Raw genomic sequence first — 26,757 nt, forward strand, 5'->3', positions numbered from 1 at the left:
GAAAAGTAGGTTTCCGTATAATATAATGTATAATTTGAAACCAGTGGTTTTTGGTTTTGTGAGGCGCTGAGAGAATTGTGTGTTTGTGTGTTTACCTCTCATGGTGAGTGTCCCACTCCAGCTCGACTCGCCCGTGGCGCTGGACACCACACACGTGTACATTCCCGAATCCGTATCCTAGCAACAGATGTGCATTTTAGCTCCCTTACACGAGGAGAGGGGACCCAAAACATTGGAACCATGGTGCTTTAGATACTGTGTTTGCTAATCCAAGTGGAGCCAATCCCAGTGGATCTCCTCTTAACTATTTAATAGCTTTTTTGTTCACTGCTTTGCTGCCTGAGACTCACTTTTAGAAGTTTAAAAAGGTAAAAGCTTTTATGATATGCCACTTTGCCACAAAGCAGACATCACTCAGCCACAGCAGCACTAGGAGTCCTGAGTGAACAGTAGTCTACATCACAGGTGTCAAACTCATTCCACGGGGGGCCGAGTGTCTGCGGGTTTTCGCTCCTCCCTCATACTTGATTGATGAATTAACATCACTAATTAGTTAGGAACTCCCCACACCTGGTTGTCTAGGGCTTTATTGAAAGGAAAAAACAAAAACCTGCAGACACTAGGCCCTCCGTGGAATGAGTTTGACACCCCTGGTCTACATGGTCTAGCTCACAGGTGTCAAACTCATTCCACAGAGGTCTGAGTGACTGCGGGTTATCGCTCCATCCTTGTACTTGATTCATGAATTAAGCTCAATTATTAGTAAGGAACTCCCCATACCTTGTTGTCTAGAGCTTAATTGAAAGGAAAAAATAAAACCAGCAGACACTAGGTCCTCCATGGAATGAGTTTGACACCCCTGGTCTACCTGCTCTCCTTTTCCACAGTACTGTATACATGCTTCACTGGCCTAATGGTGCTACCAACACTGGGCTGGCGGAGTGCCAGTCTACTGTAACCAACATAAATTCATGTCAGATTTGACCTCTGGTCAAATGAACTGGTAGCATGTGGACAGATGAACTCTGTGTGAGTTTAACCACTGCTGAAATATTGAAGACTAGGAGGGGCATCGCTAGGCTAAATATTTTTAGTCTCTCTTTCTCCCTCTAGAACTGGTCCTCTCCCTCCCTCGTGATGCCAAGCTAATGCATCTCTTCTGTTCCATTGAGCGCAGTGGCATGGCATATTTCCCCCGCCTCATTGATGCATTGGACTTTGTGTTAATTCTCCAAGTTTGCTGAGCACAAATGCTGAGCATGACACAGTGATGACACAGAGAGAGAGAGAGAGAGTTGTGCCAGAGATGTAATTAAAGGCTTTGAGATCGTTAATCATGCGTGGCCACAGTCAATTATAACAAACGATGCTGAACTCCCCGCTCCGCACGCCCACCCCCAGTGAGGCCACAGCACAAAAGGGCCACTGACTGGTCTTTCATCAAAGCAGAACACATTTACAAACAAGTCCCTTCATTAACATTACACACTGCATAGGCACGTAATCACACCGGAGAGGTCTGTTTGAAATTCAGTTTTACCTAGAATTCTTTTGAAATGCAGAGAGGTATTTGTAATGGAGGAGTACATAAAAACGTTGGTTGGTTGCCCTCTGGCATTGGGGAAAGTAAAAATGTATAGATGATGGATGGCATCTGTCCAGCCGCGCAATACTCATTTATTCATGAGGATCAAAAGACAAATCCGATCCCAGACATATTTTTATTCCATGACATCATACAAGTACCTCAACATTAGTGATCTGCAGTGTCCCGTTCTCCATCAGGTTTATGCGGGGGTCGTCCTCCACAATCTTCTTCCCGTCCTTTTCCCACCCGATCCTTAGTGAGGGTCCACCAATCGCATGACAGTGAAACTGGGCAACGGACCCTAGAGCCAACGTCTGATTGGCTGGGCCTTGGCGGATTATTGGTGGAACACGGTGTGAAGGACCTATGGGGGAGAGGGAATAACCGACAGGACATTAATGTCAGTGTGTCCTGTCACACACGCTGTAATGTCCACTCTATTTGACAGTGGTTATGTAGAGCTGTCAGAGCCTATCTGCCAACCCATACATGCATGTTATAATATCAATGTATTTGTACTGGGCTCCCCCCTCCCAGTACCATATTCCTTCCTCGTCCCAAAGTAACCCCCCCAATCCCTCAAACTCACCCCCTTCCACCTCCAGCAGGGCTTTGGTCAGGACACTTCCTGCTACACTGATGGCCTGGCAGATATAATACCCAGAATCCTCTGGGTGCACGTCGGTGATGGACAGCTCTCCACTCATGGACACAGAGTAGCGGCCGGACTGGGAGAAGTGCTGGCCAGGAGACAGCAGCATCTACACACACACACACACACGCACAGAGAGCGAGAAAGAAACACTTGCATCTTAGCTAGTGATGAATCAGAGATGTACTTTATGCATGCAATATACAGAATAGCAGGAGATGACTTGGGACTTTTGTTTTGGTCTGTTGGCTTGATGTGAGGTGACAGACGCTTTACACACAGCCAGAGTGATGAGAGGGAGATGGGCATGAATAGGGGGAAGGGACATCCTTCCATCCATCTAATTCCTGTAAAAGGCATAGACTCTTATAGAGTGGACCAGGGTTATAAACCCACAAGATAACCCCAAAAGTACAGCAAACCGCTTCACAAGCAGGGGACCGACCAGGCACCACAACTATTACAGACTGGAACACAATGAAACTTATTCAGAGGCTCAGGCCAACTTCCCCTGCATGGACCTGAGGGTTAACTCCTCTACCACAACCATCTAGTCAAATAAAATCTAATTGCATTTGTCACATGCGTTGAATACAATAGGTGTAGACCTTACCGTGAAACACTTACTTACATCTTTATTGTTCTCCCGTTGTTATCAGAATGTATTTCTATTAAGTTATAATGACAGAAGGCGTTAAACGTAGTGTTTCTGTGCCTATTTTCCTTCTCCCAACTGATGTAGCTCATCCGAGTCCCCCCTCTACCCTTCCTCGGTTTGCAGGCTACAGCGACTTCCTCGCCAAAGCATTCCCCGTCACTCTTTCCAACACGTATCAGTATTTGCATTTCACAGCCAAATGCAAATGAGCTCCCTCCCTCATTTCACCTCGGCCAACGTCTCTTCAAGAGCCCGGGCAATCATGAAAATAAGTGAGAAAGCGCTGTTAAATCTAACGATTCCCGGGTTTGTTTTCAAGCTGAGAGAAATCAAATGTGTCACCACCTAACAAACATGGTGAGAAAACTATTTATCTGCTGCTGATCAAAATAACGGACTGTTGAGCACAAATAAGGCTAAAACACCACAAAATCCTACTGGTCCCGTGTGGCTCAGTTGGTAGAGCATGGCGCTTGCAATGCCAAGGTTGTGGCTTCGTTTCCCACGGGGGAACAGTACAGGAAAAAGATTTAAAAAAAATGTATCCACTTAAAAACAAAGTAAATTTGTGAAAAGTGAAAAAGGCAAAGATCATTCTGGAAAAAGGTACTGACTGCAATATAAATAGTTCATTCCATATTGATTCAGTGGCATAGGAAGTTGAATATCTACTTGGTGTACTGAGGAGAGGGAAAGTTGTCGGTAGATTTTTCTAGTACACAGCTGATTGGGTGGCCTGTGATGAGCGCACTAGTTTGCCAAGTCGCTCTGGATAAGAGTGTCTGCTAAATGACTAAAATGTACATGTACATGTGACATAAAACATCACTACTTTGTTGATCAGTTTAAAAGTGCCATTTATCTACAACTACACATGTTGTAGTGTGTACAGTTGGAATTTTCTTTAATTCTTTTAACCTCTTTACAAGGTATTAGTCTTTCATTTTTTAGGGAGTAGTCTTTATTGGTCTCTCTCTGTCAGGAAGTGACACTGTTACCTGGCTTCCTTCTTTCTTCCAGAAGATGGCAGGTGAGGGGTTTCCTCTGGTGCCACAGCGGAAGGTGACACTGCGCCCCTGAGCCGAGATCTGGTCCCGGGGGTTAATGGCGATCTGTGGGGGCACTGGAGAGGAGAAACACTCGTTTAGGAGATTCAGGTTTTCGGCTTTAGCATTGAAATTCCCCATTTCATCCCGTCTCCCCTGCATAATCAATACCTACTCAGGAATGCCAGAACAGTATTGATTAAACATTTAACACTACCCTTTTACTCCATGATTTGACTGCTGTCACATTTAACCCTCATGGTTTCACTTTCTGATTAATCTGCCCTCTCATTTTCACATTATCCAGTGATAACTTTGATGCTTATCTTTTATACTGAGATGAGCCATCATCTAATTCCAATCAAACTATTGTGATGGTATTTGTGGGTTTACTTTGGAGTGATATCAGTGAAAATGAACTGGCGGTCAAGTTGTGTGTTGGGGCCACAGCTTGCTTCTGATCCCATCACATCGTCTTCCTATAGACATTGACTGAACAAAGACAGCACTGACTTCCCTTCCATAGACTCTGAGCTCTCCTGCTGTTTAATCTTCTCAGCAGGCTTTTTCCCTGTCTTCTCTCTCACACACACACAAGATCAGGCTAAATCCTCAAGGGAACAGAGTCATCTGTGTCGTGTCTTGATTTTCTCACTGAGGGAGAACACAGCAGATCTTCCCACGTCAGAGATGGAGCACACACACACACAGCCAGAGAGCGACTGACTTCACTACACTAACACCAGCCAGCAGGGGGATGTAACAGGGAACCGTGCAGAGAACTATGTTACTAAACAGTCATGTGGTTTATGTTCACTTCAAATAGTCATCAGAGTGGACATGTAACAGAACTGCCTCTACCTTTTGATATTTAGATTTGTTTTTTACAATGTCAAAAAAAAAAAAACATAAAATGAATAGTGGTATTTTCATTGGAATAATTACCCATTTAGAAATCATGCGTTTCTATGGTAACAAACATAACAATATGTCAATGAATGTGTGAACTTTATGTCCTCATATATCAACACACTTCTTTAATAAGAGTAAAAACAGAAGATGTGTGTGTTTGATAGCAATCCTTAATCTGGTACACATTAAGTCACTGTGTCAGAGCACAGGCTTACTTACTGCACTGCTTGAGTGCTGCAACGGGCCAGTAGTAAGTCATGTTACAGGCTCTTTTATACCATTAGGTGCTGATGATACTGCATGCATTAAATATCACAACCCCGCCACCCTAGCTTTAAAAATACATTTGAAAAAAAAAATCTACAAAGTCAGAATGGTGAATTACAGAATGGGCCGACATGGATGGAGGTACAGTGAGAAACATCATGTGGGGGGGGGGGGTAAAATGAAACTGGATAAGATTTCACCAGGACTGACAAAAGCAAATGGAGGATGTAGTCAACCCCGCTGCCCACTCAGCCAACACACACACACACCAAACACTGCACGTCTTATTAATAGTGGTCCTGCTCTCTGGCACACCATCGCCCAAACAGCTGTCAGAGGGAGTAATCCATACGGTTTAGCATAAGCTTCTTTCAGTGGAGTTGAAGAGAAGAGAGAACAGCACATTGATATTCCAACACATCCAATACATTGATATTCCAACACATCCAGATTGATGGGAAGAGTTCTGACAACTCTGCATGACCACTGTCAAATGAAGTGGACATACAGTGCCTTACAAAGGTATTCACCCCCCTTGGCATTTTTCCTATTTTGTTGCATTACAACCTGTAATTTAAATTGATTTTTATTTGGATTTAATGTAATGGACATACACAAAATAGTCATAATTGGTGAAGTGAAAAAAACTACTTGTTTCAAAAAATTCTACATTTGAAAAAAAGAAAAAAAGAAAAGTGGTGCGTGCATATGTATTCACCCTCTTTGCTATGAAGCCCCTAAATAAGATCTGGTGCAACCAATTACCTTAGTCACATAATTAGTTAAATAAAGTTCACCTGTGTGCAATCTAAGTGTCACATGATCTCAGTATATATACACTGGTCAAAAAAATAAAGGGAACACTTAAACAACACAATGTAACTCCAAGTCAATCACACTTCTGTGAAATCAAACTGTCCACTTAGGAAGCAACACTGATTGACAATAAATTGCACATGCTGTTGTGCAAATGGAATAGACAATAGACACCCCCAATAAAGGAGGGGTTCTGCAGGTGGTGACCACACACACCACTTCTCAGTTCCTATGCTTCCTGGCTGATGTTTTGGTCACTTTTGAATGCTGCCGGTGCTTTCAAACTATGGGTGTTAGCATGAGACGGAGTCTACAACCCACACAAGTGGCTCAGGTAGTGCAGCTCATCCAGGATGGCACATCAATGCGAGCTGTGGCAAGAAGGTTTGCTGTGTCTGTCAGCGTAGTGTCCAGAGCATGGAGGCGCTACCAGGAGACAGGCCAGTACATCAGGAGACGCGGAGGAGGCCGTAGGAGGGCAACAACCCAGCAGCAGGACCGCTACCTCCGCCTTTGTGCAAGGAGGAGCACTGCCAGAGCCCTGCAAAATGACCTCCAGCAGGCCACAAATGTGCATGTGTCTGCTCAAACGGTCAGAAACAGACTCCATGAGGGTGGTATGAGGGCCCGACGTCCACAGGTGGGGGTTGTGCTTACAGCCCAACACCGTGCAGGACGTTTGGCATTTGCCAGAGAACACCAAGATTGGCAAATTCGCCACTGGCGCCCTGTGCTCTTCACAGATGAAAGCAGGTTCACACTGAGCACGTGACAGATGTGACAGAGTCTGGAGACGTCGTGGAGACGTTCTGCTGCCTGCAACATCCTCCAGCATGATCGATTTGGCGGTGGGTCAGTCATGGTGTGGGGTGGCATTTCTTTGGGGGCCGCACAGCCCTCCATGTGCTCGCCAGAGGTAGCCTGACTGCCATTAGGTACCGAGATGAGATCCTCAGACCCCTTGTGAGACCATATGCTGGTGCGGTTGGCCCTGGGTTCCTCCTAATGCAAGACAATGCTAGACCTCATGTGGCTGGAGTGTGTCAGCAGTTCCTGCAAGAGGAAGGCATTGATGCTATGGACTGGCAGACCTGAATCCAATTGAGCACATCTGGGACATCATGTCTCGCTCCATCCACCAACGCCACGTTGCACCACAGACTGTCCAGGACTTGGCGGATGCTTTAGTCCAGGTCTGGGAGGAGATCCCTCAGGAGACCATCCGCCACCTCATCAGGAGCATGCCCAGGCGTTGTAGGGAGGTCATACAGGCATGTGGAGTCCACACACACTACTGAGCCTCATTTTGACTTGTTTTAAGGACATTACATCGAAGTTGGATCAGCCTGTAGTGTGGTTTTCCACTTTAATTTTGAGTGTGACTCCAAATCCAGACCTCCATGGGTTGATAAATTTGATTTCCATCGATAATTTTTGTGTGATTTTGTTGTCAGCACATTCAACTATGTAAAGAAAAAAGTATTTAATAAGAATATTTCATTCATTCAGATCTAGGATGTGTTATTTTAGTGTTCCCTTTATTTTTTTGAGCAGTATATATATACATACATACATACATACATACATACACACACACACACCTGTTCTGAAAGGCCCCAGAGTCTGAAACACCATTAAGCAAGGGGCACCACCAAGCGGCACCATGAAGACCAAGGAGCTCTCCAAACAGATCAGGGACAAAGTTGTGGAGAAGTAAAGATCAGGGTTGGGTTATAAAAAAATATCAGAAACTTTGAACATCCCACGGAGCACCATTAAATCCATTATTAAAAAATAGAAAGAATATGGCACCACAAAAAACCTCCCAAGAGAGGGCCGCCCACCAAAACTCAGACCAGGCAAGGAGGGCATTGATCAGAGAGGCAACAAAGAGACCAAAGATAACCCTGAAGGAGCTGCAAAGCTCCACAGAGGAGATTGGAGTATCTATCCATAGGACCACTTTAAGCCGTACACTCCACAGATCTGGGCTTTACGAAAGAGTGGCCAGAAAAAAACATTACTTAAAGAAAAAAAATAAGCAAACACATTTGGTGTTCGCCAAAAGGCATGTGGGAGACTCCTCAAATGTATGGAAGAAGGTACTCTGGTCAGATGAGACTAAAATTGAGCTTTTTGGCCATCACAGGAAAATGCTATGTCTGGTACAAACCCAACACCTCTCATCACCCCGAGAACATGAAGCGTGAAGCATGGGTGGCAGCATCATGCTGTGGGGATGTTTTCCCATCGGCAGGGACTGGGAAACTGGTCAGAATTGAAGGAATGATGGGTGGCGCTAAATACAGGGAAATTCTTGAGGGAAACCCGTTTCAGTCTTCCAGAGATTTGAGAGTGGGACAGAGGTTCACCTTCCAGCAGGACAATGACCCTAAGCATGCTGCTAATGCAACACTCGAGTGGTTAAAGGGGAAACATTTACATGTTTTGGAATGACCTAGTCAAAGCCCAGATCTCAATCCAATTGAGAATCTGTGGTATGACTTAAAGATTGCTGTACACCAGCGGAACCTATCCAACTTGAAGGAGCTGGAGCAGTTTTGCATTGAAGAATGGGAAAAAATCCCAGTGGCTAGAGCGTGCAATAGTTATGCACGCTCAAGTTTTTTTGTTGTTGTCTTATTTCACAATAAAAATATTTTGCATCTTCAAAGTGGTAGACATCTTGTGTAAATCAAATGATACAAACCCCCCCAAAATCCATTTTAATTCCAGGTTGTAAGGCAACAAAATAGGAAAAATGCCAAGGGGGTGAATACATTTACATTTTAGTCATTTAGCAGACGCTCTTATCCAGAGCGACTTACAGTAGAGTGCATACATTTTTATTAAATGTTTTATATACTGAGACAAGGATATCCCTACCGGCCAAACCCTCCCTAACCCGGACGACGCTATGCCAATTGTGCGTCGCGCCACGGACCTCCCGGTTGCGGCCGGCTGCGACAGAGCCTGGGCGCGAACCCAGAGACTCTGGTGGCGCAGCTAGCAATGCGATGCAGTGCCCTAGACCACTGCGCCACCCGGGAGGCCATATATATACTTTCGCAAGCCACTGTAAGTGTGTGACTGTACTGCATGCATGAGTGTGCCTTCGAGAACGTATATCAGTGTGTGTGTGAGTGAGTGAGTGAATATTTGTTTCTTACCATGGACCTGTAGCATGGCTGATGCCTCCGTCTTGCCCACGCTGTTCTCAGACATACAGGTATAAGTTCCCTCGTCCTCCTCTCTCACCCCGGTCAGACGCAGGCTGTTGTCACTGAGGATCTCAAACCTGGGACAGAGACACACAGAGTCAAAAGTATTTGCATCAAGTAAACCATTGAGAGAAGGAAAGTCAGACAGAGTTCTGAAATATTTTCATGAACTAAACCTGGGAGAGATTGAAACAGAGTCAGTCTTTTCCTAAAGTAAACAAGACAGAAAGACCAGGGCTGTGTCAAAATACCCATACTTGCATTCTAAATAGTAGGCATTTTAGGTATGCGAAAATAGAAAGTTTGATTGTATTTGAAATTTCGAGAATACGAGTAAGAAATGCCAGGATGTTCTACTAATTTTGAGTTTTCATCTAGTAGAATTCACTGCACACTTTTGAGGAAGAGAATCGTCATTCCAGACTCACGTGTGTTTGACAACAGCTGATAATGAGATAATGGGACGCGCTGTACCCAAATGAACAAATGGCGGGAATCAACGCAATTGTGCATTAGATGAGGCATTTTTAGGATAGGTGAGCCCAGTATGTTGATAATAATAATTGCTTACCGCATTTGTCTTTACTAAACAGTACGTTCTAAATAGTATGTACTATGATTAGTTCACAGTATGTAGTTTTAGTAAGTTGTAAGCCATACAGATTTTGGACATGGCCCAGGTGTGACAACCACTGCCTTTGAACTATGTAAAAGTGATCTTGAATGTACCGGACCCTCTGATCCATCAAAATGTAACTGTATGAAGTAATCTGAAACTGTCGATCAAAAAAAAGAAAAAAGATGAAAACCCTATAACTTAATAAATCTGCAGAGAAATATGCACAAGTCAACCGTGTTCGAGTCAAACAGCCAATCAGAATGGGCAGAGTGAGTCACCTCCTCACTCCCCGTAGTTACAGTATAATCATGATAATATTTAAATATTTTGCACCCGGATGATCTCCCAACTGTCAAGTTGCAGAGTCACAGGAAGAACATTACCAGTCAAGAGTTTGGACATTACTTTAAGAAATGAAGGTCAGTCAATGTGGAAAACCATCAAGCACTATGATGAAACTGGCTCTCATGAGGACCACCACAGGAAAGGAAGACCCAGAGGTACCTCTGCTGCAGAGGATAAGTTCATTAGAGTTACCAGCCTCAGAAATCGCAGCCCAAATAAATTCTTCACAGAGTTCAAGTAACAGACACATCTCAACATCAACTGTTCAGAGGAGACTACATGAACCAGGCCTTCATGGTGGAATTGCTGCAAATAAACCACTACTAAAGGACACCAACAAGAAGAGACTTGCTTGGGCCAAGAAACACGAGCAAATGGACATTAGACCAGTGGAAATCTGTCCTTTGGTCTGACGAGTAGAAATGTGAGATTTTTTGTTCCAACCGCCGTGGCTTTGTGAGATGCAGAGTAGGTGAATGGATGATCTCCGCATGTGTGGTTCTCACTGTGAAGCATGGAGGAGGAGGTGTTTTGCTGGTGACACTGTTGGTGAATTATTTAGAATTCAAGGCACACTTAAACAGCATGGCTACCACAACATTCTGCAGCGATACGCCATCCCATCTGGTTTGCGCTTAGTGGTACTATAATTTCTATTTCAAAAGGACAATGACCCATCACACCTCCAGGCCGTGTAAAGGCTATTTGACCAAGAAGGAGAGTGATGGAGTGCTGCATCAGATAACCTGGCCTCCACAAATCACCCGATCACAACCCAAATGAGATGGTTTGGGATGAGTTGGACCGCAGAGTGAAGGAAAAGCATCCAACAAGTGCCCAGCATATGTGGGAACTCCTTCAAGACTGTTGGAAAATTATTCCAGGTGAAGCTGGTTGAGAGAATGCAAAGAGTGTGCAAAGCTGTCCTCAAGGCAAATGGTGGCTACTTTGAAGAATCTAAAATATATTTTTGGGTTACTACATGATTCCATATGTGTTATTTCATAGTTTTGATGTCTTCATGATTATTCTACAATGTAGAAAATAGTAAAAATAAAGAAAAACCCTTGAATGAGTAGGTGTGTCCAAACTTTTGACTGGTACTGTACATGTTAACTAATGAATCCTCACTGGCCTCCCATTCATGAATTTGTATTGGCTGAGGGAAGGGATGGCATGAATTAATGAGTAATTACTGTAGCTGTGCTTTGTAGGTCACATACTTTAATCGCATATGCATCCCTGGTGAATGGGCTTCCCTAATTCCGTCAGTCTGTCTGTACTTCCAGCACTCCATCAATCAATGTATCACACACACACTTAAAAAAGCATCCCCCTATTTATTTCTGCAACACATTCACTCATCACAAATTGTCAGCAAGCTAGCTACAGTGCCTCCTACACACATGACTGACATCAAAAAAGAGGGTGGGCTATCAACTGATCATTCAAATTGATGATTGATGTACATCTGCTAGTTAGCTAGTGAGATTTATTTGACTGATTACGATTTATTTTCAATGCTTGTATGAAATAATAACTACATAATATAATATTCATAATCTTCTAACTCATGATATATGGCTGGCTGACTAGTGGCTTGTGTGGATATTTTAGTATATGATGGTTAGCTTGCCTGTATTGCTCCTGCCCTGACACATGTGCAACTCTGACTGAAAAAACGGGTGAGTTTGGGTTGGAGGGTCGTTGATGCAGCGTCTCCTCTCTATGTCTTTCTGCCTCTCTCTGCTGTGTGTATCAGCCAACCAGAGTGAATATTATTGATGATGTAGGCTAAAGCGGGTGTTAAATGAAATGTTATGCTACTCTGACAGTACTGTTGATATTTAAACTAGGTAGCTAGCTACACACACTCTAGTAGTGACCGCATCTCTCAAGCCATGCATGTTTGGATACTGGGCATGTGTGAGCTCCGTACAGGGCAGATCAACAGGCGCTACCAACAGATGGAGTGGGTTATGGGATTAGCGAACTTGATGACATCACAACTACGTGCAGGCACTGGGTACAGAACAACAATATTAAACAACAAATTAATTTTGAGGGAAATTAAATCACCACCCAAAAGGGCACTTTGGAGACTGCAAGGGCAAAGGGACATGAGCTCTACACAGGTAGAACCCTATCTGTGCACCCCTGGTGAATGGACTTCCCTCATTCTGTACCTTCAGGACTCCATAAATCAATGTATCGCTGAGTGTTTTGTCTCTCTTTAGATGCAATTCAATCAGTTTATTTTTCTATTAGTGAGTAGACCTGTCTGTCAATGTGTCCTCACCTCCCGCGGGGGAGATCTGCCTGCTCTCGGCGCCAGCGTACCGTGGGAGCGGGGTCTCCATGTACCTCACACAGGAAGTCAATGGTCTCTTCCTCCATCACCACCTGGTTCACCGGCCTCCGCATCAGCACAGGACGCTCTGCAAAGAGAGACCCAGAGTTACACACGAAGACACGTGCACACACACACACACACACATATACACACACACACACACACACACACACACACACACACACACGAGACTCACCATACACCACCAACTCAGCAGGATCACTGTCCCTCTCTCCCACCACATTGGTGCCCACACACACATACATGCCAGCATCACTCTTCCTGGTGTGGGAGATCATCAGCTTGCCCCCAAGCATCTGAAAAACAAGACAGTGATGACAGGTCATCATATCACGTCATGTAATAGCCTTTGGGCTTTTCAGTGGAGAGCCAGTACTTCCATCATCTGACATCAGCACTACAAATGCATAGACAGTATCATTAATGATTCCACCATCAACATGTATCATTAATGATTCCACCATCATCAGCATGCATCATTCATTATATTAATGGCCTTTGAAACAGTTTGGGTTGACTTGGGATTGAACTGCACTGACTCAGTGAGCTTTGGGTTGAAACTCTAATGAGCTTGATGCTGTAACAAAGGGGTTCTAGTTCAGGGGTCATATAGGCGAGACTCACAGAGATGCGGTCATCCTTGTTGCTGACGCGGGCGTTGTTCCTCTTCCAGGAGACGGTGGGCTCAGGGTGACCGCGGGGGGGAACACACTCCAGGACCGCTGGCTCACCGGCTGCCACCACCACATCACTGGGGGCCTGGCGGAAGTCATCCCTCAGGACTGGGAAGAGGAGAGCATTGGCATGGTTTAGTCTATCTATTCATATTACCATTATTTTACCAGGTAGGTAAAACAGAAAAAAATAGACTCAAACTACAGAATATAGCTGATCATTATTATCTATTAATTGATTATATGCATGTTATTAAGAATGTTGTCTTTCAAATGCAAACTACTGTATATGAGATATATACATCAGAATTGGAGTACACATCCGTCTCCAATGCGGTATTCTGTCAATGTCATCACAAGTGCAATGTCAAATATTGTCCTTGAAATCAATTCGAGCATATTTTATATGTAGAGTTTCTGTTTGAAAGTTAGACGAGAGGAAAACGAGCTGATTGGGTGAGAGCAGTACATTGTGTTTTGTGCTTGTACATGACAGTTCAAATCCCTGGCAACTTCCTTGCTGTGCAGTGTTTTGATGTTTCCTGTGCCGCATTCTATTCTGCAGTCTCTACTACCAAAGTGGATGAATAATTCATATCTTAGTCCAACACAGAGTAAACAAATACATGAAAAATGTAACGTGTCAGAGGGAAAAATGGCATCACACATTAATGCAATGCTTCTGTTTCATACGGGAAACTATGCTAACACATCTCCACACTAGCTAATTTTCCCCCAACATCGGACACCCCCGAACTTCGGACACTCTAAACCAGGGGTGTCAAACTCATTCCACGGAGGGCCTAGTGTCTGCAGGTTTTTGGTTTTTCCTTTCAATAAAGCCCTAGACAACCAGGTGTGGGGAGTTCCTAACTAATTAGTGATGTTAATTCATCAATCAAGTACAAGGGAGGAGCGAAAACCCGCAGACACTCGGCCCCCCGTGGAATGAGTTTGACACCTGTGCTCTAAACGTTTGGAGGATTAAATCATGTCAAACTTAACATTTAAATGGCCTGGAAAATAACGGTAGGTTTTGCGACTAAAGACACCCTTCTAGCTAGCTGACCACAGATTTTCATTGCAGTATATATACACACACACACACACACACATACATTTTGTGGGACACACTGTATATTGTAAAATTCGACTGCACAACAGACATTTAATATCCAACTTTTTACCAAAAGTATTCATACTCATATGTTAGAATTAAACTGTTATCTACTATCTCAAAACATAACATTAAACTGTAAAACAAATAATGAGACATTATTTGGTTACAACACAGAAGAAGATGTTGAAGAACCATTTTTAAGAGTCTACAGGAGGGCGCACCGGGCTACGCAATTTAAAGTTTACCGGCAAGTCACTTTTTTTTACTGGAAGGCGAGCCAACTATCTAGTAAACACTTCAGATACGAGGTTGGGGTCTCTTTTTGGAATAAAATTTAAAACAGATACAATTTTGTTCAATTACAAGATATAAGGTGGCCAATAACTGGAGACCGTATGCCGATAATACAGGCCATCTTTTTTTGCTAAACCGCTTATCAAAAAGCTAATAGTAGTAGCATTTCCACTGAAATGTCAAACATGCTAATTGCTAACCCGTTAGCTAACATTTTTACGACACCAAATCACAAAATGATGGCTTGATCACAAGATAACACGGTTGAAGGTAATATATTTCTTAAACGCTGTTGAATATGCCAATAATATGGGGTGCTACGCTACAAATATGACAGTTTGACATAACGAACGACAAAACTAAAAAAGGGACGTGATCTTTGTCACTGCCACACAGTGAGGTTAGCAGCCTTTTCTCTGCAAATGAAGACAGGATGAGATGCTTGACTTGGCAGCCTCAGGTAACCTGTGCAGCACTACTACTCCAGCCTTAAATTCTCTCTCTCACACATACTACTTCAGACTAATCAATATCTCTTCTTATACCTTTATAAATATTTCAGGTTGGCATTTTACAAAGTAAAGAATCAGACTGCCTGCCTAACTATCCATCTGTTAACACAGTAATGCATCAACACCCAATCAAATGAATTAGCACTGCAAATATGCTGTGAATTAGTCCAATCTCAAACATCAGTTAATCTAAACACATTAGTGAACTCGTCACCTGTCTGTCAACTGTGCATCTCTCCAGCCACACTACCCCCATCACTTCTCCCCTGACATGTGTTTGACAGATCCCTCAGCACAGCAGCTATTTGTGTCTTTTAACATGGCATTTATATTTCACAACCACAGTTACTGACTGACTACCATCTCATTTAGTTTATCACAGCCATCTAGAGCATATAGACTGTCTCCCTTCTGTCTTAAGTTGTAAGGGCTGCAATTATCTTGGGAAACGTGTTGCTATGAATATTCCAATCTCTGAGAAGCTGACAAATGGTGGCTGAGCCGGCTGCGTTTCAGATCCGCTGTCAGGATTGAAGTGGTCATCTGTCGATCTCCCCCTCCCTCTCGCCAGCCCACCAATATGAGACAATCTGTCACACACTCTCTGCCTGCCTGAAGTCGCTGCCTGTTCAAATGCAGCAGTAGCTCTACTTTGATCATTTGGAGGCATTTCATCTGTATTATAATGAAGCACATTTAATTCCCCAACTGAAACTAGGCTTTTGTCATTGACGTGACATTTAAACTTTTAGAAAAGTCGACTTCTGTTACCCATTTGTTTCAAAAGTAAAGGCTTGTACAGAACATTAAAAAGCTTGTCAGAATTCTTCATCATACCCAACTGGAGTTTTTTCTGTCTCAGATTGTAATACACACACCACATCTGAATCTAAGATACACAAGGCCTATCAGCTCATCCAACTAGTAGGAGTTGCTCACCTACAGTCTGGGGTGAGTTAAGTACATAGGCAGGGGGGCAGTTTAATCCCTTAAATCACACACACACGGAAGTCCCAGAATCTGGGTCATTTGAGTGCCTTGAAACACGATTCAGAGATTGGAAAGTAGCCTCCAATAATTACCCCTAAACACTGTGCAGTGCGAGCAGCCAAGAGCGACTCTTTGAAGCTATTGAAGTTAATACGATCCCTCCTTCACCCAGGCTGTAAAGGCTACCATACTAAAAGTCATTTTACAGAATTCACACACTATTATAGTTTTATGAAATAATGATGGCACCACAGGAATCTCCTGATATTCTCAGACAGACAGATGGCCAGGGAACTTCCTGAGGTAAAGTCCAAAACACAGTATTTCTACCAGACCTGATTCACACTGATGGTGAGTAAGTACTAGGACTTCCTGAATCTGAACTATCCCAACCTTACCGTACGGTGACAAGAGTGGAGAACGGGGCACCTAATGTCCTGGGCTGGCCTGAGGATAAATAAAGCCCATATGCACCTCCTGCTATTCTTTTAGCTCAGTTTAAACAGTGTGGTTAAATGACTAACCATTATGTTATATGGTTACTACTATAATAACTGTTACATTTACATTTTTGTCATTTAGCAGACGCTCTTATCCAGAGCGACTTACAGTAGTGAGTGCATACATTTTTCATACTTTACTGTTACTGCTACATTCCTATTCTAGGACAGTGACATTTATTTTCATAACTTTCATGTTTCAGGGATATACAGATTAAGAGATTAAGAATATCCCCAGGATATTCACCACTGTATCTTTAAGTGACATTAATCTCAATATTTAGCGTTTAGCAAGAGTGCAGCTTCAGTGCAGTCGAAGTGGCCATCTGTTAATGCTTTGGAGGGGGGAGATGGGAGAGTAGTCATGGCAATAATGGGCTTCATAAAAATAAAGTAATGGTCTGAATTGCCGTGTGGCCCTTGTCAGTCAGTTCACTATGAACACCACTAGACCAGCAGACTAAACATCAGTCCAGTGATCAGATTCACTGAACAGTCTAAAGGCAGGATGGGAGGAGTAGGGTGATTGGGGAAGAGTGTAGTGAGAAGGTGAGGTTGGAAGGGGCACTCGAAAGGTGGCGTAGGGGACAGGGTTGAGAGGTTGGGCAGAGTTCGGGGGATTTGTCAAACTGGATGTTGGCGGGACAGAGTCCAGGTTGACTTTAATTGGGATGAGTCTTGTCCTTGAGGCAGAACTGAGATATCCGCTAGATGCAAAGTCAGAATTGTCTATACTGTAAATAAATCATGAAAAACTAAAATGTGATTTTTGGTATTAATTTAAGGTTACTTAGGCATTAGGGTTAGAAGTATGGTTAAGGTTACATTTAAAATATTATTTTATGACTTTGTGGCTATGCCAGCTAGTGACCACTCTGCAGAGCTTCCTCCAGAACAAGATTCATGATGAAAAAACGCTAACCAGCAGACAGAGTGGGGAGCTGTGTACAGCAGCACAAGGCAGCTCCCGCTCAGCCCAGTCCGAGCTCTTCTCTGTCCTGGCACCCTCCCCCCTTTCCTAATAGCATTGACTATGCTGATGACATCTTTATTGAGGGAATATATACTTGGTACGATTGTGATATGTAGTTGTCTCAACTAGTTATCTTAAGATCAACACACTAATTGTAAGTCGCTTTTTGCCCACGCTGCAGACGGCTATATCAGTCAGCTAATACAGGACTATTATAGGCCTAGTGCACTACAGGACTATTATAGGCCTAGTTTTATATATATATAAAAAAAAAGCAATTGTATTCTGATTTTTCAGGGCACCCTCAGCACCCCTACTTCCCAAGGCAGGTCCTAGAATAAAGTGACCTGATGGTCAGCCAGCCATTGTTCTTTTGTCTCAGTACAGTAGGAGTAAACCGATTAGAGGTGGTCTAATGCCATCTTTTTGTTACTGCCATGTCATGGCTAATAGAGCCAGCGGGATTGATTTAATCCAGCCATTGTCTGTGTCTACTGAGGTTAAAGAGGAACTCAGGCAGTTCTAGGTCTCTTGAGCCCGTTGTGTTTGAATGCTTGGACGAGCGGTAAACTCATGCCTACAAATTCATCCTTAGGGACTTGTTAAAGCCAACTCAATTATTCAAAATCTTGAATCCTATATTTAAATAATTATGACAAGAAAAAGAGTAATGTAATGTAAAGTAGTATCCATGATATCTGTCCATACAGAAAGCATCTCGTCTGCATTTCTTCATCAGGGTTTAACCTGTTTGGGCTGCAGGGGCAGTATTGAGTAGCCGGATAAAAAGTGCCCATTTCAAACGGCCTCGTACTTAATTCTTGCTCGTACAATATGCATATTATTATTACTATTGGATAGAAAACACTCTCTAGTTTCTAAAACCGTTTGAATTATATCTGTGAGTAAAACAGAACTCATTTTGCAGCAAACTTTCTGACAGGAAGTGGAAAATCTGAAATTGATGCTCTGTTCTAGGGCCTGCCTATAAATGTTCTTGATATATATCAGTATACATGCACTTCATACGTCTTCCACTAGATGTCGACAGGTAGTGAGAGAAGAAATGGAGTGTGTAACTTGATTTGGGGTCGAACAAAAGCTCTTTGTATGACATGTCACCAGTTTCCTGTTTACTGGAGAGCGCGTGAAGGGACCTGGTTTTGCTTTCTGTACAGCTGTCGTTATAGACGACTAATATCTCCGGCTTTGATTTTATTTGATACATGTGACAATATCATCGTAAAGTATGTTTTTTCAATATAGTTTTATTCGATTATTGGAATTTTTTCGGGACGTTAGGCGTGTTGCGTTGTGTGCCTTTGTTCAGGAAGGAGAGCTTCGCGCCACTTTGCTAGCTTTCCGTGCTAATTGACTGGAGAAGAGGACATTCTAAATCCAAACAACGATTGTTCCCGACAAAGGACCCCTTGTACAACATTCTGATGAAAGATCGTCAAAAGTAGGACCCATTTTATGATGCTATTTCATATATCTGTCGAACATGTGAAATAGTCGTTTGCGCCCAGATTTTGGGTACTCTCTCGCTATACCTAAGCTGGATGTCGTAATGGCGATTGCATTAAGAACTAGTGTATCTATCATTTCCTATACAACATGTATTTTTTAGTAACGTTTATGTATAGTTATTTGGTCAGAATAGTTGAGTGCCATAAAAATATCCGCACATTCTGGGAAAAAGATGCTACGTTAGCACAATGTATAACCACTGATTTCAGCTCTAAATATGCACATTTTCGAACAAAACATAAGTGTATGTATAACCTGATGTTATAGGACTGTCATCTGATGAAGCTTATCAAGGTTAGTCAAAAATTATATATCTTTTGCTGGTTTATTCGCTATCGCTAACGTGCCTATTGCTATCGCTAACGTGCCTTGATGAATGAATGCGGTAGTGTGGTAGGCTATTGTAGTAAGCTAATATGTGTAGAGCGCATGCGATTCCGGTCGCATTCCGCTTCGCTCCACAGGTAGTTTCACATTTCATTTCATTTCATTACAGTACAACGGTTTGATTTGTTTGATCTTAGCTAGCTACATAGCCGTCTTTGTATCAAAGATAATTGTGTAGTTTAGAGTAATTATCTAGGTTAGCTAGCCAGCTATTTTAGTCCTTCTAACGTAACGTAATGTAGTCAACACTGCTAGCTAGCCAGCTAGCCAGCTAGCCACCGAATAGCAGCACTGTAGAAACTATTACATTCAACGGAACAACGGAACGACTTAATTAGTGTAGTGTTAGCTAGCTACATAGTTGTCTTTGCTGTCTTTGTATCTAAGATAATTGTGTAGTCTAGAGTAATTATCGGTTAGCTAGCCAGCTATTTTCGTCCGCTGCGCTGCCGTTCTCCTACCTAGTCAACACTGCTAGCTAGCCAACTTCTACCGAATAGCAGCACTGTAGAAACTATTACATTACAACGGAAAGATTTGATTAGTGTAGTGTTAGCTGGCTACATAGTTGTCTTTGCTGTCCTTGTATCTAAGATAATTGTGTAGTTTAGAGTAATTATCTAGCCAGTTATCGAGGTTACCTAGCCAGCTATCGAGGTTACCTAGCCAGCTACACTTTCAAACAAAGTCAACAACGCAGCCACTGCTAGCTAGCCTACTTCAGCAGTACTGTATCATTTTAATCATTTTAGTCAATAAGATTTTTGCAACGTAAGCTTAACTTTCTGAACATTCGAGACGTGTAGTCCACTTGTCATTCCAATCTCTTTTGCATTAGCGTAGCCTCTTCTGTAGCCTGTCAACTATGTGTCTGTCTATCCCTGTTCTCTCCTCTCTGCACAGACCATACAAACGCTTCACACCGCGTGGCCGCGGCCACCCTAACCTGGTGGTCCCAGCGCGCACGACCCACGTGGAGTTCCAGGTCTCACGGTTGACAACTCCATTGTGTCCTCCTCCCAGAGCGCTAAGAACCTTGGCGTGATCCTGGACAACACCCTGTCGTTCTCAACTAACATCAAGACGGTGGCCCGTTCCTGTAGGTTCATGCTCTACAACATCCGCAGAGTACGACCCTGCCTCACACAGGAAGCGGCGCAGGTCCTAATCCAGGCACTTGTCATCTCCCGTCTGGATTACTGCAACTCGCTGTTGGCTGGGCTCCCTGCCTGTGCCATTAAACCCCTACAACTCATCCAGAACGCCGCAGCCCGTCTGGTGTTCAACCTTCCCAAGTTCTCTCACGTCACCCCACTCCTCCGCTCTCTCCACTGGCTTCCAGTTGAAGCTCGCATCCGCTACAAGACCATGGTGCTTGCCTACGGAGCTGTGAGGGGAACGGCACCACAGTACCTTCAGGCTCTGATCAGGCCCTACACCCAAACAAGGGCACTGCGTTCATCCACCTCTGGCCTGCTCGCCCCCCTACCACTGAGGAAGTACAGTTCCCGCTCAGCCCAGTCAAAACTGTTCGCTGCTCTGGCACCCCAATGGTGGAACAAACTCCCTCACGACGCCAGGACAGCGGAGTCAATCACCACCTTCCGGAGACACCTGACACCCCACCTCTTTAAGGAATACCTAGGATAGGATAAAGTAATCCTTCTGACCCCCCCCCCCCCCCCCCCCCCCTTAAAAGATTTAGATGCACTATTGTAAAGTGGCTGTTCCACTGGATATCTTAAGGTGAATGCACCAATTTGTAAGTCGCTCTGGATAAGAGCGTCTGCTAAATGACTTAAATGTAAATGTAAATATAATGCTATATTGTGTTTTCGCTGTAAAACACTTAAAATCGGAAATATTGGCTGGATTCACAAGATGTTTGTCTTTAATTTGCTATACACCATCGATTTTTCAGAAATGTTTTATGATGAGTATTTAGGTATTTGACGTTGGTGTCTGTAATTACTCTGGCTGCTTCGGTCCTATTTGTGACAGTAGCTGTGATGGTAGCTGCAATGTAAAACTGATTTATACCTCAAATATGCACATTTTTCGAACAAAACATAGATTTATTGTATAACATGTTATAAGACTGTCATCTGATGAAGTTGTTTCTTGGTTATTTTGGTTGGTTCTTGGTTAGTTAGGTTGGCTTTGTGCATGCTACCTGTGCTGTGAAAAATGTCTGTCCTTTTTTGTATTTGGTGGTGAGCTAACATAAATATATGTGGTGTTTTCGCTGTAAAACATTTAAAAAATCTGACATGTTGGCTGGATTCACAAGATGTTTATCTTTCATATGCTGTATTGGACTTGTTAACCTTTTGCCAATAGGTGGCGCAATTAGCATTTTTTATTTCTGGGTCACCAAATTAAACTGCCTCGTGCTCAATTCTTGATCGTACAATATGCATATTATTAATTCTATTGGATAGAAAACACTTTCTAGTTTCTATAGCCGTTGGAATTTTGTCTGTGGGTGACCCAGAACTCTTTCTACAGCGAAATCCATGACAGGTACTGCGATGGTCTGAGAGCGAAGCTCTGATTTCAGATCAGTTTTGAAAGTCTGTGAATATCCTATGGAACGACATGAACTGCACCCGCCTTCCCCTGGATGTCAGTAACCAATGAGAAGTGGAATGGGCTTGCTGCGTAGCTCTCAGAGGTTATAAAAGGCCAAGGAGCGAGAGGAGCCTTCCTTTCGAAGCTGAACATTGCGCAAAGTGGACCTCAGGATGCCATTTTCAAACGCTCAATTTTAAACGTTAGATGTATCCATCTGTAATTTAATTAGACATAGGTGTTAGAAACATCATAACGAAGCTATTTTAAACCGAGTTATATCAGATTATGCGAGTATATTGCTATTTTTCGGAATTTCAACAGTATTGCGCCTTGAGGATTTGGACACGTTGGTGCAAAATAGCTATGGCTAGCTAGTGTTAGCTGCTATATCAGAAGTTGAATGCAACGTTTTACAACCAAGCAACGATTCTTTTGGACAAAGAACCACCATGGCAAGATTCTGATGGAAGCTCGTCGAAAAGTAAGAGCTATTTATGATGTTATTCCGTTTTTATGTGGAAAAATGTAAACTCAATAATGGTGAATAGTGACGCCTTTAATTGGGATGAGTCTTGTCCTTGAGGCAGAACTGAGATATCCGCTAGATGCAAAGTCAGAATTGTCTATACTGTAAATAAATCATGAAAAACTAAAATGTGATTTTTGGTATTAATTTAAGGTTACTTAGGCATTAGGGTTAGAAGTATGGTTAAGGTTACATTTAAAATATTATTTTATGACTTTGTGGCTATGCCAGCTAGTGACCACTCTGCAGAGCTTCCTCCAGAACAAGATTCATGATGAAAAAACGCTAACCAGCAGACAGAGTGGGGAGCTGTGTACAGCAGCACAAGGCAGCTCCCGCTCAGCCCAGTCCGAGCTCTTCTCTGTCCTGGCACCCTCCCCCCTTTCCTAATAGCATTGACTATGCTGATGACATCTTTATTGAGGGAATATATACTTGGTACGATTGTGATATGTAGTTGTCTCAACTAGTTATCTTAAGATCAACACACTAATTGTAAGTCGCTTTTTGCCCACGCTGCAGACGGCTATATCAGTCAGCTAATACAGGACTATTATAGGCCTAGTGCACTACAGGACTATTATAGGCCTAGTTTTATATATATATAAAAAAAAAGCAATTGTATTCTGATTTTTCAGGGCACCCTCAGCACCCCTACTTCCCAAGGCAGGTCCTAGAATAAAGTGACCTGATGGTCAGCCAGCCATTGTTCTTTTGTCTCAGTACAGTAGGAGTAAACCGATTAGAGGTGGTCTAATGCCATCTTTTTGTTACTGCCATGTCATGGCTAATAGAGCCAGCGGGATTGATTTAATCCAGCCATTGTCTGTGTCTACTGAGGTTAAAGAGGAACTCAGGCAGTTCTAGGTCTCTTGAGCCCGTTGTGTTTGAATGCTTGGACGAGCGGTAAACTCATGCCTACAAATTCATCCTTAGGGACTTGTTAAAGCCAACTCAATTATTCAAAATCTTGAATCCTATATGTAAATAATTATGACAAGAAAAAGAGTAATGTAATGTAAAGTAGTATCCATGATATCTGTCCATACAGAAAGCATCTCGTCTGCATTTCTTCATCAGGGTTTAACCTGTTTGGGCTGCAGGGGCAGTATTGAGTAGCCGGATAAAAAGTGCCCATTTCAAACGGCCTCGTACTTAATTCTTGCTCGTACAATATGCATATTATTATTACTATTGGATAGAAAACACTCTCTAGTTTCTAAAACCGTTTGAATTATATCTGTGAGTAAAACAGAACTCATTTTGCAGCAAACTTTCTGACAGGAAGTGGAAAATCTGAAATTGATGCTCTGTTCTAGGGCCTGCCTATAAATGTTCTTGATATATATCAGTATACATGCACTTCATACGTCTTCCACTAGATGTCGACAGGTAGTGAGAGAAGAAATGGAGTGTGTAACTTGATTTGGGGTCGAACAAAAGCTCTTTGTATGACATGTCACCAGTTTCCTGTTTACTGGAGAGCGCGTGAAGGGACCTGGTTTTGCTTTCTGTACAGCTGTCGTTATAGACGACTAATATCTCCGGCTTTGATTTTATTTGATACATGTGACAATATCATCGTAAAGTATGTTTTTTCAATATAGTTTTATTCGATTATTGGAATTTTTTCGGGACGTTAGGCGTGTTGCGTTGTGTGCCTTTGTTCAGGAAGGAGAGCTTCGCGCCACTTTGCTAGCTTTCCGTGCTAATTGACTGGAGAAGAGGACATTCTAAATCCAAACAACGATTGTTCCCGACAAAGGACCCCTTGTACAACATTCTGATGAAAGATCGTCAAAAGTAGGACCCATTTTATGATGCTATTTCATATATCTGTCGAACATGTGAAATAGTCGTTTGCGCCCAGATTTTGGGTACTCTCTCGCTATACCTAAGCTGGATGTCGTAATGGCGATTGCATTAAGAACTAGTGTATCTATCATTTCCTATACAACATGTATTTTTTAGTAACGTTTATGTATAGTTATTTGGTCAGAATAGTTGAGTGCCATAAAAATATCCGCACATTCTGGGAAAAAGATGCTACGTTAGCACAATGTATAACCACTGATTTCAGCTCTAAATATGCACATTTTCGAACAAAACATAAGTGTATGTATAACCTGATGTTATAGGACTGTCATCTGATGAAGCTTATCAAGGTTAGTCAAAAATTATATATCTTTTGCTGGTTTATTCGCTATCGCTAACGTGCCTATTGCTATCGCTAACGTGCCTTGATGAATGAATGCGGTAGTGTGGTAGGCTATTGTAGTAAGCTAATATGTGTAGAGCGCATGCGATTCCGGTCGCATTCCGCTTCGCTCCACAGGTAGTTTCACATTTCATTTCATTTCATTACAGTACAACGGTTTGATTTGTTTGATCTTAGCTAGCTACATAGCCGTCTTTGTATCAAAGATAATTGTGTAGTTTAGAGTAATTATCTAGGTTAGCTAGCCAGCTATTTTAGTCCTTCTAACGTAACGTAATGTAGTCAACACTGCTAGCTAGCCAGCTAGCCAGCTAGCCACCGAATAGCAGCACTGTAGAAACTATTACATTCAACGGAACAACGGAACGACTTAATTAGTGTAGTGTTAGCTAGCTACATAGTTGTCTTTGCTGTCTTTGTATCTAAGATAATTGTGTAGTCTAGAGTAATTATCGGTTAGCTAGCCAGCTATTTTCGTCCGCCGCGCTGCCGTTCTCCTACCTAGTCAACACTGCTAGCTAGCCAACTTCTACCGAATAGCAGCACTGTAGAAACTATTACATTACAACGGAAAGATTTGATTAGTGTAGTGTTAGCTGGCTACATAGTTGTCTTTGCTGTCCTTGTATCTAAGATAATTGTGTAGTTTAGAGTAATTATCTAGCCAGTTATCGAGGTTACCTAGCCAGCTATCGAGGTTACCTAGCCAGCTACACTTTCAAACAAAGTCAACAACGCAGCCACTGCTAGCTAGCCTACTTCAGCAGTACTGTATCATTTTAATCATTTTAGTCAATAAGATTTTTGCAACGTAAGCTTAACTTTCTGAACATTCGAGACGTGTAGTCCACTTGTCATTCCAATCTCTTTTGCATTAGCGTAGCCTCTTCTGTAGCCTGTCAACTATGTGTCTGTCTATCCCTGTTCTCTCCTCTCTGCACAGACCATACAAACGCTTCACACCGCGTGGCCGCGGCCACCCTAACCTGGTGGTCCCAGCGCGCACGACCCACGTGGAGTTCCAGGTCTCACGGTTGACAACTCCATTGTGTCCTCCTCCCAGAGCGCTAAGAACCTTGGCGTGATCCTGGACAACACCCTGTCGTTCTCAACTAACATCAAGACGGTGGCCCGTTCCTGTAGGTTCATGCTCTACAACATCCGCAGAGTACGACCCTGCCTCACACAGGAAGCGGCGCAGGTCCTAATCCAGGCACTTGTCATCTCCCGTCTGGATTACTGCAACTCGCTGTTGGCTGGGCTCCCTGCCTGTGCCATTAAACCCCTACAACTCATCCAGAACGCCGCAGCCCGTCTGGTGTTCAACCTTCCCAAGTTCTCTCACGTCACCCCACTCCTCCGCTCTCTCCACTGGCTTCCAGTTGAAGCTCGCATCCGCTACAAGACCATGGTGCTTGCCTACGGAGCTGTGAGGGGAACGGCACCACAGTACCTTCAGGCTCTGATCAGGCCCTACACCCAAACAAGGGCACTGCGTTCATCCACCTCTGGCCTGCTCGCCCCCCTACCACTGAGGAAGTACAGTTCCCGCTCAGCCCAGTCAAAACTGTTCGCTGCTCTGGCACCCCAATGGTGGAACAAACTCCCTCACGACGCCAGGACAGCGGAGTCAATCACCACCTTCCGGAGACACCTGACACCCCACCTCTTTAAGGAATACCTAGGATAGGATAAAGTAATCCTTCTGACCCCCCCCCCCCCCCCCCTTAAAAGATTTAGATGCACTATTGTAAAGTGGCTGTTCCACTGGATATCTTAAGGTGAATGCACCAATTTGTAAGTCGCTCTGGATAAGAGCGTCTGCTAAATGACTTAAATGTAAATGTAAATATAATGCTATATTGTGTTTTCGCTGTAAAACACTTAAAATCGGAAATATTGGCTGGATTCACAAGATGTTTGTCTTTAATTTGCTATACACCATCGATTTTTCAGAAATG

The 26,757-nt window shown here is 43.1% G+C and overlaps 1 protein-coding gene across 2 annotated transcripts in view; it reads right to left on the minus strand.

Annotated features, from left to right (window-relative positions):
* Positions 1 to 26,757, minus strand: part of LOC129822162 (roundabout homolog 2-like) — a 115,268-nt gene that overhangs the window by 23,829 nt on the left and 64,682 nt on the right. For both annotated transcript variants that reach the window (XM_055880193.1, XM_055880192.1), the window contains exons 3-10: positions 13,123 to 13,280; positions 12,674 to 12,794; positions 12,424 to 12,562; positions 9,110 to 9,237; positions 3,897 to 4,021; positions 2,178 to 2,349; positions 1,747 to 1,952; positions 96 to 177 (exon numbers count right to left, since the gene is read on the minus strand). In XM_055880193.1, the coding sequence (XP_055736168.1) occupies positions 96 to 177; positions 1,747 to 1,952; positions 2,178 to 2,349; positions 3,897 to 4,021; positions 9,110 to 9,237; positions 12,424 to 12,562; positions 12,674 to 12,794; positions 13,123 to 13,280 (1,131 nt within the window). The remainder of the gene's footprint in view (positions 1 to 95; positions 178 to 1,746; positions 1,953 to 2,177; positions 2,350 to 3,896; positions 4,022 to 9,109; positions 9,238 to 12,423; positions 12,563 to 12,673; positions 12,795 to 13,122; positions 13,281 to 26,757) is intronic.

Source organism: Salvelinus fontinalis, chromosome 24 (assembly GCF_029448725.1).
Source record: "Salvelinus fontinalis isolate EN_2023a chromosome 24, ASM2944872v1, whole genome shotgun sequence".
NCBI classification, from domain to species: Eukaryota; Metazoa; Chordata; class Actinopteri; order Salmoniformes; family Salmonidae; genus Salvelinus; species Salvelinus fontinalis.